Here is a 12415-nt window from a genome sequence, read left to right on the forward strand (position 1 = left end):
TACCTGCCTCTATACCGAGGTCTTGTGAATAACCCTGCCTCTATACCGAGGTCTTGTGAATAACCCTGCCTCTATACCGAGGTCTTAAATTATGAACGGTGTCTCTTACCTTCTGAGACTTTACCAGCCGGCTGCTCTGGAGTGCTAGAGTTCTGGTCGCTCTTGACACAGAAGAAGGTTCCCCGTACGGGCCACCACTTGTCGCGCAACTGACGACTCCGGAGACGGTCTTCTCTTCAGCACTTTATTTCCCCAGGTTATGTTACAGAAGTTCTTCCCCCTTTCCCTTCCCCCGGGCCCTTATAAGGGGCCCTTAGCCAATCAGATCATTGTCCACGTGCATGGAAGCCAGTCCTCGAAAGAGGATTGGTTGCATGCGGTGTTCCCGTGCTCTCCATGCTCCCCACTGCCCTACTTCCTTAAAGTTGTTTACTGCTTTGAGCGCTCAGCGGGCTTCTGTTGAGCGCCATTTTGAAATAGGCGCTGAGGGCGATGGGTGGGGGTGCTCCACACTTATATGCTCAAGAGAACTCAAAACATATACCCACACAAAAGCTTATACATGAATATTCATAGCAACGATATTCATAACAGCCAAAAAAAAGTAGAAACAAATCAAGTGTCAGTGTCCATCAATTGATAAATAGATAAACAAAATATGATATAGCCATACATGGAATACTATTTATCCATTAAGAATGAGATATTGGGACCAGCAGTTGGTGTAATGGCTATGTTGCTGGACTCTGGAGGTTTTGCCTTCAACAGTCAACTGCTGTTCACTCACGCTGTGTGTGTGTGTGTGTGTGTGTGTGCATGTCCAAGATCCCGAGAGGAGACTGGAGTAGAAGCCCCTACGGCATGGCCATCCCCCCTGGGGGGTGATTTCTCACGTTCTGTCTCTGTCTTTCTGTCTTTCTGGTTAGTGCACATGTCCTAGAGCAAAAACTTCTTAAAAAAATAAAAAAGAATTAGATATTGACATATACAACAACATGTATGAACCCCGAAAACATTATGTTAGATTAAAAAAATAAGAGAGACAGTTACAAAAGGTCACATAGTGTATGATTCTCTTTACGGACAATGTCTAGAGTAGACAAATATCTAGAATCAGAAACTAGAAAAGTGGTTGCTTAGGGCTGGGAGAGTTGTAAACAAGGAGGATATTGTCAATGGATATAAGACCTATGGGATGATGAAAGTGTTGAGTTAGAAAGAATGTCAAATACCTAAAATACTGTGGGATATGAACTGCCAACACTATCCAAAGTGCCATTTGAGGCCAGGTAGTGGCAGAGCAGTAACACAATTGGACATACATGGGAAAGGTCCTGGATTTGCATCCCAGGCCCTCCATATGTACATTGGGTATTTACATGCCCATGATCCTGGCTGGCTGAGACCAGTGGTGGATCACAGCATGGAAATCATGTTGCGATGTCTGTCTCTGTTACTTTCTGTCTCTTTTTCATCAAAATAAAGAAGTGTAAGCAACAACAAAGGACCACTTGATAAACTTAAAAAGAATCTTACCTTATTACTAGTAACTCAACTTCTAAAAGCTTATTTTAATGAAAATGAAACAATTTCTCAAATATTTATGTGTAAGAATGTTTGTTGTAGCAATATTTTTGCGACAAAAATGTGAAGATGATGGAATTATTTTTTTATTTTTTATTTTTACATTTTTCCACAAACTGTTGAAAAGCAAATACCCACCACACAATTCACACATAAACTTTCTCAATTTAGCTCTGCCTACCAAGAATTCTGTGATATACCATCTGCTAGCAAAGATCAGTCTCTTTTTCTTCCTTCAAAGTCTTTCTCAAGATAATCCTCTGGTGTGGTTGCTCTTTTGCAATCTCTACTGATTACAATGCTGGGCTGGAAAAGTTCAGGTTATTTTATGTTACAAATTCTTTCATATATCTTCTCTAATAGTCTCTGCCAGGCAGAACTATTTACGGTGCCAGGCCATCTTTCTAAGAGCTCTGTTGGCTTACTTGAGATCCACCTTAGTTCCATAGTGTCCTGATTAATCTTCAGATATGACATCCCAGTCAAAGCCCTGTCCAATAATGAGTATTCCAATTTCTGATTCAATGCAACAAACATTATTGAACTTATGCAAATAACCCTTCTGCCACAAAATAAGAATACTCCCAAATATCTTCCAATTTCAGAGGGGTCAGGGAGGAAGAAAAGTTTATGTTTCCATTTACAGAAACAAACAAGAAAAATATTTTAACAAATTGCTGAACCTATCAACAACTCAGAAGAAAGTAAAATGCTTAAATTGGGAAAACAAAGCATAGTAAAAAAAAAAAAGTCAGTAATGTTTAACTGAAAAGTCATAAAATTCTATTTTGCCAGTTCAGTCTTAAGTTCAAATTCTCTTCTGTTGAATATGCAGTGTTACTATGGTCCAATCTTTTCATTTAAATCCTGGAAGTTAACATTCAGTGTTGTTATTGATATTTCTTGCCCATAGCATTACATTGGTCATTTTCTTGGTTGCCTTTTGTTCTCTTATTTCTGTATGTGTCTTTAATTTTCCTGGTAGAGCACTCCTTTCAGAACTTCTTGAAGAGCAGGTCTGGTATTAGCAAATTCTTTCAGGTCTTGTTTATCTGAGAATGTTTTTATCCTTTCTTTCCATATGGAAGATAGTCTTGCCAGGTATAGTATTCTTGGTTGAAATTGTTTTTCACTTAACACTGAATATATTTTCTCATTCTTTCCTTGCTTGCATTGTTTCTTATGAGAGGTCTGAGGTTAGCCTGATTGGATAACCTTTATAAGTAGCCTGACATTTCTTTCCTGCCAATTTTAGTATCTTGTCTTTGTAGATTTGGCCAGTCTGGCTATGATGTGCCTTGGAGAAGATCTTCTTGGGTTGATTCTATCTGGGGTCCTTTGTAGTTCTTGAGTCTGGTTGTTTGAATGCCTCTCTAGATACAGAAAATTTTCTTCAAAGATTTCATGGAATAGATTGTCAATGCCCTTATTAGTTTCCTCACCTTCTAGGATACCAATTATCCAGATGTTTGAGTACTTAATTCTGTGTAGTATTTCTTGTACAGTATTCTCATTTTTCTGGGTTATTTTCTCAGTTTTTTTGGTTGTTTTTTCTAGATAAGAGGTTTTGCCTTCAACATCTGAAATTTGATTTTCTGCATGGACTAATCTGCTTTTAATACTTTTGAGGGAGGTTTTGATTTCCTGAACAGCAGCTTTCATCTATAATAGTTCCATTTTACTCTTTTGTATGGTGTGTATTTCTTCTTTCAGGTCATGGAAGAACTTCAACACCTCCTGGTACTCGTCCCTATTCTCCTGCATCTTCTGGAGTTCAGTATCTCTCAGCTCTTGTATGTTGTTTAGTTTTGTCACTAGGAATATTCTGAATTCTCTATCATATATTTCCAAGAGTTCAACTGTACCGTCTATGGATGATGAGGGATTGTTCTTCTCCCCTAGGGAAGAGATATTTCTTGGCTTGTCATGTTTCTTGTGCCGCTGTGATGGCTTCTGGTCATTCTGTGACAAAAATCTCTCCTGCACTGTGCTCGGCAATGTAGTGTCCACAGAAAGAGATTAGTAGTTCAGATTTATAAAAATAAATTTCTTCCTTAAAGTAGGAGATTCAACAAGTGTTGAAGATTTCAAAGACTCTAAAAGTATCGAGATGTGGCTACTGTGCACAAAGGCCTACCTAGACATTCAGTGCATGGAGAGTGAAGCTTAGAGTGGGAAAGTAAGGTTCTAGAAGATGGTGTTTAAAGCATAGCTTCCCTGAACAGGCCAGGACACACTTTGGCTTTAAAGTGGCTTCTTGTCTGAATATTTCTTTCTTTCTTTCTTTTCTTTTCTCTTCTTTTTCTTTTCTGTTTTTTTTTTTTTTTTTTTTTGGAGAGGTTTTGCTATAGGGCACATGCGCTCACCAGAAAGACAGAGAGAGACAGAAAGCGAGAAATCACCCCCTAAGGGGGAAGGCCACACTGCAATCCCTTCTCCTCCGTTCTCCTCTCGGGATCTCGGGCATGCACGCACATGCGCCCAGCGTGAGCTTAAGCCGCCAGATCTGGGACTCGAACCACAGTCGACTATATAGGAGTCCAGCGACATAGTCATTACACCAACTGCTGGTCCCTTGTCTGAGTATTTTGGGATTCTAGCGAAGATGATAGAATGATAGGTTATCAAATAAACAGAATGGCATATATATAAATTGGAATTTACAATATTTAAAAATATTTAATCACATAAAGTCGCATTATTTTATTTTATGCTAGTAAAAATTAGGTTATGGTGCCCTCAGGTAGTGTGGTGGGTAAGGTGCTGGGCTCTCACATGGCCTACTGCAGTTTGAGTACCAAACCCAGAGTCTTGAAACCCATGCCTGGTGTGTGTGTGTGTGTGTGTGTGTGTGTGTGTGTGTGTGTGCGCCCCCAAAATCCCAGGAGGGAAATGAAAGAGAAGTGATTGCAGTGTGGCCATCCTCCTTAGGGGATGAGTTCTCACTTTCCCTTGCACTGTCTCTCTCTGTCTCTCAGGTGTGCGCACATGCCCTATGGCAAAAAAAAAAAAAAAAATTAAAAAAAAATTAGATTACAAAAGACGACTCGAGGCTGGCAGGTGGCATGGTTGTTAGGGGATCTGGACTCCTACGTGACCAACTACGGTTCAAGTACCAGACCTGGCAGCTTGCTTTCTCACTTTCTCTCTCTCTCTCTCTTACTCTGTCCCTCTCTGGTAAAATTAAAATAAACAAATAAATAAATAAAGTTAAATAAAATAATTATTAAAAAAAAACTATACTCAGTATGATTGTGATTAATGTTTTAACAATATATATTCACCTCTAAAAATGAGTAGATACATTACAATAGTAAGAGTCCTTTTAGTTTCTTATTTAATCTGTTTTATATTTTTCTTTGGGGGGAAAAAGAGCTTAGAATATGTATTTGTCTATAATTAGAACACAAACAATGATATTTTTGTGTTTTACAATCACTAAACCCTTAAGTTAATATAGTTTATCTGTATATTTTAAATGGTTGTTCAATAAGCAGTAAGGAATGTCTAATGATCTCTCCATGGTAGCCATGATAGGAGTCTCTCACCCATACAGGAGCTTGGAGCAAGTTTTCTCAGTAGCAGCACCACTGAGATTTTCGGCCAGGCAGTTTTCTGTGGCAGGGGCAGGAATGAGGGCGGAGGTGTGGGGCATGGGAGCTGACGTTGCAGTGTATGTGCCACATCCTTGGCCTCTATGCCACTGCCCAACGGGACAGCAAAACATGTCTGCAGATGTTTCCTAATGTCCCCTGGAGGCAAAACTGTCTCCAGTTTATAATCATTGAATGAAAGGCACTGTTTTATAAGAGAAGAATATTCTAGATTGTTTTAAAGTAGGATTATTATTATTATTATTATGAAGTTCTACTGGTTTTCTCATGCCTGTCCTTGTTTTGTAACTGGAGTAAATGTGGGGAGAGAAAGGTAAACATCAACTCTCCAAAATGTCTCTAGATTTTCACGTACATTGCTATATAAATTGCAAGGACTACAATAATGTTTTCTTTGTTATGACATTGTGTTGTTTCTGATCATAATACTGGCTGTTCTGTGTTCTGCACACAGCTCGTTCAGCCATAACCGGAAGTTGTGACAGTGATGGGGTGCACATTATCAAGGGCAGCAACTTATCTTCCACACCCCTTGCCACCGTGTGTGGTGACGAGACCCTGAGCCCTCTCTCCGTCACTGGTCCCATGCTCCTTAACTTCTACTCTAACGCGCACGTCACAGACTTCGGATTCAAGTTTTCCTATCGGATAACCTGTAAGTAGTCTAATGATATAGTTCGGAATTTATTTTATCTTGAGTAATTCATGCAAGGATTTTTCATAGTGATTCATACATCACAATTTGAAGATTCAGACACTTCAAACAATGGTCAGTGAGGTGTGTGGTACAAAAATACTTAGACATTTTTCTGTACAGACTGTTGGTACAGAGGAACCTTTCTCATGAAATTTGACTTGAACTACTCTTTGAAAATCAAATGAAGAATTTGGGGCTGGCAGGTGGCATGGTGGTTAAGGGTGCTGGACTCCCACATGGCTAACCACAGTTCGAGTCCTGACCTGGTGGCTTGCTTTCTCACTTTCCCTCTCTCTTTCTCTCTTTTTTCTCTCTCTGTCCCTCTCTGGTCAAATTTAAATATAAATTTTAAAAGTTAAATAAAATAATTCTTAAAAAAAAAATCAAATTGAGATTTATATTGTCATTTAAGCTACAATGACCTCTCCTCCTAGTTTTAGTTGTTCATACGTTACATAAAGGTGACTTTGGGTGAATTATCCAGATGTCTGATTTGATTTTTCAAGTCACTTTACTAATAAAAAAAATCATATTTTATAAATTTAAAGAAATATAAGAGAATATCTTAATAGTCTTCCAAAAGGAAAGGTTTTTTAAACAATATGAAGAAAGTACAAGCCCCAGAGGAAACTAAAAGGTTGAGATATTTAACTATGTCATAATTTATGATTTCTCTATGCTAAAGGCAAAAGAAAAGAGAAACCACAAACTGGACAAAAGCCTTTGTGCCTACTGAGGAAACCTCAAGATTCTATTGCCCTGTCTGGAATACTCTTTTCCTCTCCTGTTGGTTAGTTGACTGATAGCGTTCTTCCCACTGCATACCAACTTCTGTGACACAAATCTTGTAAAATTTTCTTGGTATTCTTTGTCTTCCCTTGACCAAACCCATTGCTAAAGGTAAAAACGTAAATGCTTTCCCTTCAAATAAACTACTGCTTCCAACCACGAAAAAGGCTATTTACCTGTGAAAAGGGGTTTTATAATTTGTTCACATGGGCTCCTATCTGAATCCTCATCTAACATTTTAAAATATTAATATGATTCTATATGGTTCTGTAGGTCAGTTGGCACAAACAGAATAGGGCTGAGCAGTTAACATTACTTTCCCCATTGTCTTGTTAAATAAAGAGAAGAGTGGGTTTTGTTTTATTCTCTAGATCAACTTCTGTTTTGGAGATTTAGACTCCTGCATTATAATCTTCTACTTTCTTTCTTTCTTCTTTTTTTTTTTTGGAGAGATTTTCCAGAGAGACAGAGAGACAGAAAGCAAGAAATCATCCCCCCGGGGGGATGGCCATGCCGCTATCCCTTCTCCTCCATTCTCCTCTCAGATCTTGGGCACACACGCACATATGCCCTGCGTAAGCTTAAGCCAGCAGGTCCAGACTAACCACGGCTGACTACATGGGAGTCCAGTGACATAGCCATTATGCCAACTGCTGGCCCCAATCTTCTAATTTTTAATCCCTCATTTTCCTAAACACAGTATGCAAGGTTTAATAGAGCTAGTGTGAGAGACCCATTTTTAAATGTTGCAGATATTCATACTCCAAATTCTGACAATATAGAAAGATGGGAGTTATGTAGGCATTGGTAAATGCCGGAGATGATGTAACTGTGTATAAAACAAAATAGAATAATTGCTACCAACGCTGACATTTGATTCACTACAGCTGTACCCTGGGATCTGAGCACATGAATACTTACTGGCACATGGAGAAGAGCTTTCCCTGCAAAGTGGGCTCAGCTGAGGCAAAAACAAGGCAGAAAAGGAGGAAGGCAGGAAAAGATTGAGAGAGGAAGAAAGAGAAGGAAAGAGAAGGAGGGAGGCGGATTAAAGAGAGAGAGAAAGAATCTTAATTGACAACCATAGTCTGTCCTTTCTAAGAGATGTACATGAAACATGTTCATTGTTAGTATATAAACCATAAAAATCAATGCATACTAGCCCCATTATAATTTCAGAACCATAAACTGAGTCTGTATAGGCCTTTCTCAAGGCAGTGAGGGTGGAATACTTGCCATCATTAGTTGGTACAATCTGATCTTCTTCAAATGTAAACCTAAGCAAAAACAGTTATTTTATTTCATCATGGGCCTTTATTATATTTGTATGGCTGTTGTTCTATTGGCCAATGGGAATAACTAAGGGCCTGGGCTTTTAGTTGTTGGAATCAGGATAGAGAGTAAGCCTAACTACTTGATGCTTACTGAGGAAGAGTCATAGAAGTCTAAAGCCAGATGGTGGTGCAGCAGGAACAAAACCAGACCCACATGGGCAAGTTCTGGGTTCACCTCTTGGAGCCTCCCTGTACTTACTGGCACATGCACATGTGCCCATGCCTGGCTCGCTGATCCTGGGGTGAATTGTGGCATGAAACCCATATTGGGAGTGCCACTTTCTCTCTCTCTCTCTGTCTCTCTCCCGTGGAAGAAAGAAATAAACTTTAAAAACCTACACATTTGAACAAGTATAGTCTTTACCATTCTCATACCTACATATAAGTAGATAGGATTTAAGAGCTATGTATTTGAGCCCACACAGAGAACTAAACTTGAAATTCCAAAAATTGTTTCCAATACTTCTTATCCTATTCTGTCCCTGAATGAGGAGACTTCATTCTGACTCAGACTTCAGTCTGAGTTGTTTAAGATTTCTGCATCACAGTCTTTTCTAGGTCTGTATTCTCAGAATATGCCTTGGAGTTTACCAGGCTTTTCAGAACTTTCAGTGCTCACTGTCTTCTGTTCCCAGTATGTCAGTTAAACAGGGAAGGGACAGTTTCACCCCAACACATGAAATCTTTGTTCTCATCCTTTATACTCTGACCATTATTTGACGCAAACTTACTTCTTTCCAAGATTGCCTTAAAATACTCTTCCCTGCTTTTATTCCTTATTAGCACTTATTTTCCTTCCCAGTGGGGGAAAAAAATCAGTATTATTTATAAACATAATGAATTTAGGTTTAAATTACTTCAAGAAAAATAATTTATCTTTCTTCAGGAAATCATATAAATCAATATTGGATCATTGGAGAAGTCATGACATATGCAAAAATGTGTCATGACTTGTCCAATTACCTAATAATCTAGAATATCTCAAAATGATTTTCCCATGCTGAGAGTTGTCATTGCGCTCTGCATATCCCTTTGTCTTCTGTTGCAGCCTGCGGGGGTGTGTTCAACTTCTCCAGTGGCCTCATCAACAGCCCTGCCTACTCGTATGCAGGCTACCCCAACGACGTACACTGTCTGTACTCCATCATTGTGAAAGACGACAGAGTGATTCTACTCAAGTATGTAGGACAAATTTGCCTTCTTAAGAAAATCCAGAGACCAGCAGTTGGCATAATGGCTATGTCGCTGGACTCCCATGTAGTTGACCGGGTTTGAGCCCTGGACCCAGGGACTTAAACTCACACTGGGCACGTGTGTGTGCATGCCCAAGATCCTGAGAGGAGAATGGAGGAGAAGGGATTGTGGTGTGACCATCTCCCCTGGGGGACGATTTCTCACTTTCTGTCTCTCTGTCTCTCTATGTCTTTCTGGTAAGCAATGCACCCTACAGCAAAAACCTCTCAAAAAAAAAAAAAAGAAAAGAAAAGAAAAAAGAAAGAAAGAAAAAAAAGAAAGAAAAGAAAATTCACTCATGGGACCAGCAGATGGTATAATGATTATGTCATTGAACTCTCATATGGTTGACTGTTCGAGTCCGGGACCTGGCAGCTTAAAATTCATGCTGGGCGTGTGTGCCCAAAATTCCAAGAAGAGAATGGAGAAGGGATTATGGTGTGACCATCCCCCCAGGAACTGATTTTTCACTTTATATCACTCTGTCTCTCTGGCGAGTGCATGAAAAACAAACAAACAGACAAACAAACAAAAAGAACTCTCTCCAAAGAAAAGAAAATCCATTCAGCTCTATTTACAGATTTACAGAAAAGATTTTTTTTCCTTGTGGGGAGCACTGATTCTCATCAGCAGTCTATAAAGAAACCTTGAGGAAGAGGATTAAGGTGTCTTTTAAGTAGTAAACCTGGGAAATGGGCCTCTGCCCTCCACACAAACCAGTCATAAAGGGAGACAAACACTCTACTAGTTTTAAAAAAAAAAGTCTTTATAATTCTCCAGCAGTTACAAAGGCATTTCACATAGCTGTCAAGTTCTAACTTATGTGAATTCAAAGGGGATAGGAAGGACAAGAGAAAACAGTTGCCATTCTTTGAGTATTTATAATACATAAAGAACTTTAGTTAACACTTTCCATATTGTCTCATTTTATTTTTAAAATAGTCATATGATGCTTGGGATACATACATGTGTAATAATCACATAATTCTCATTTCATTGATGAGAAAACTGAGACTTGGCGAGGTCAAGGACCTTTCTCAAAGTAATACTCATTTAAATGAAGAGTCAACATTTAAATCCTCATGAAGTCCTGCAAATATCTATCCCTATACTATCCATCAAAGCATATGTTTTCTAACTAAAGAAATGCATTTTTATTTGTGTATCAGAATACCTCTGAACTGGTGCTGCGAATGATATATCTGGACTCCCATGTAGACATTCTCCAGCTGAATGTGCTTACTCCCAAGAAGACATGAGAAGGCAGCCTTGCATTCTCCAAGTGATCAAGTTCAAGACTGCTTTTGTCTCAGCTATCAAATGTCTACTCTCATGTTTCAGTGATATACAGTATGTGGTGGAAAACCAAAAGTTGTTGTAATTCATAGCAATGCAGAGCTTTCCACATAGTAGCCTGATGGGCTGGGACCAGCAGTTAGCGTAACGGCTATGTTGCTGGACTCCCATGTAGTCGACCATGGTTCGCATCCCGGACCCGGTGGCTTAAAACTCACACCGGGCGTGTGTGCATGCCTGCCCAAGATCCCAAGAGGAGAATGGAGGAGAAGGGATTGTGGCGTGGCCATCCCCCCTAGGGGGTGATTTCTCGCTTTCTGTCTCTCTCTCTCTCTCTCTGTCTGGCAAGCGCACGCACCCTATAGCAAAAACCTCTCCAAAAAAAAAAAAAAAAAAAGAGAGAAGCCTGATAGGCTGAGTCCACACCTATGTACTTCTCTCCAACTCCATGATTATTTTCTGCCCTAAGGATTATAAACTCGCTACAGTTAGCCTCCAGGGATCGAGTGTATCACTTGGGTTCTTGGGCTGTAAGACAGGTCCCATCAATTCTGATTTGGTCCTTGTATCAAACAGAAGGTTATCTATAGATTGGGCTAGGAGAAAAACCATAAATCCCACCTGGGACTATGTGTAAGGAAACTGTGCCCAGGGCCAAACAATCTTTCAAGTCTTAGGAGCAAAAGAACAAAAACTGTCAGATGGTCAGGAGCAGGAGGCCTGTGAAGGGATCAGTTGCCAGGAATGAAAGCATAAGAGGTAGCTCATCATTTGCTGCTTGGCACAGGATTTGTTTCTTACATGTGTAAGGCCATTGTCTTAGTCCATCGAGGTTGCTATTAAAAAAATACCATGAGGGCCAGCAGGTGGCATAGTGGTTATGTCACTGGACTCCTACATGGCTGACTGCGGTTTGAGTCCTGGAATAGGTGGCTTGAAAATCACTCCTAGGCATGTGTGCCCATGATCCTGGAAGGATAATGGAAAGAGGGGATTGCAGCATGACCATTCCTCCTGAGGGGTTATTTCTCACTTTCCCTCTCACTGTGTCTGTCTCTGTCTCTCTCTGGCGGGTGCTCACACCCTAAGACAAAAACCTCTAAAAAAACACATGTGCACACAAAACAAAAACAAAAAATGTTTTCATTTCGATCTTTATCATCAGTCTTAAAACATTTAACCAACCAAAACATTTTAGGAAAAAAAATCTTTTCCTTAAGTCTCTTAAAAGGAAGTACTAATTACTAAATAGTTTCAAAATTATTGTATATTAGGTGTTATTTTATCAAAGTGGCTAGTAAAAAGTAAATAAAAAGCAGAAGAATCTACAAAAAATGAGAATGGGACATCAATTAATTTAAACTTTTTTTAAATAAAGCTATAATAAACCCATCATAAAAATCCTAAAGTAAAACCATATAGGAAGCCTTGTATTTTTTTTAAATTCTGGGATCATTAAATAACAAAGTATAAGGTCTAGGTTAAGATACTATGTCAGGGGGCCAGCAGGTGGTGTGGTGGTTAAGGGTGCTGGAGTCCCACATGGCTGACTGTGGTTTGAGTCCCAGGCCTGACTGGCAGCTTGCTTTTTCACTTTCTCTCTCTTTCTCTGTTCCTCTCTGGTCAAATGAACATAAATAAATAGATAGATAGATAGATAGATAGATAGATAGATAGATAGATAGATAGATAGATAGATAGATAGATAGATAGATAGATAGATAGATAGATAGATAGATAGATAGATAGATAGATAGATAGATAGATAGATAGATAGATAGATAGATAGATAGATAGATAGATAGATAGATAGATAGATAGATAGATAGATAGATAGATAGATAGATAGATAGATAGATAGATAGATA

The 12415-nt window shown here is 39.2% G+C and overlaps 1 protein-coding gene across 1 annotated transcript in view; it reads left to right on the top strand.

The window, feature by feature from the left end:
• CUBN (cubilin) overlaps positions 1-12415 on the top strand; it is a 327155-nt gene that overhangs the window by 262590 nt on the left and 52150 nt on the right. Inside the window, 2 exon segments of the mRNA XM_006159747.2 lie at positions 5653-5853; positions 9067-9196. Of these exon segments, the coding sequence (XP_006159809.2) occupies positions 5653-5853; positions 9067-9196 (331 nt within the window).

The sequence above is a fragment of the Tupaia chinensis genome, unplaced genomic scaffold (assembly GCF_000334495.1).
Source record: "Tupaia chinensis unplaced genomic scaffold, TupChi_1.0 Scaffold000647_1, whole genome shotgun sequence".
In the NCBI taxonomy this organism is placed as follows: domain Eukaryota; kingdom Metazoa; phylum Chordata; class Mammalia; order Scandentia; family Tupaiidae; genus Tupaia; species Tupaia belangeri.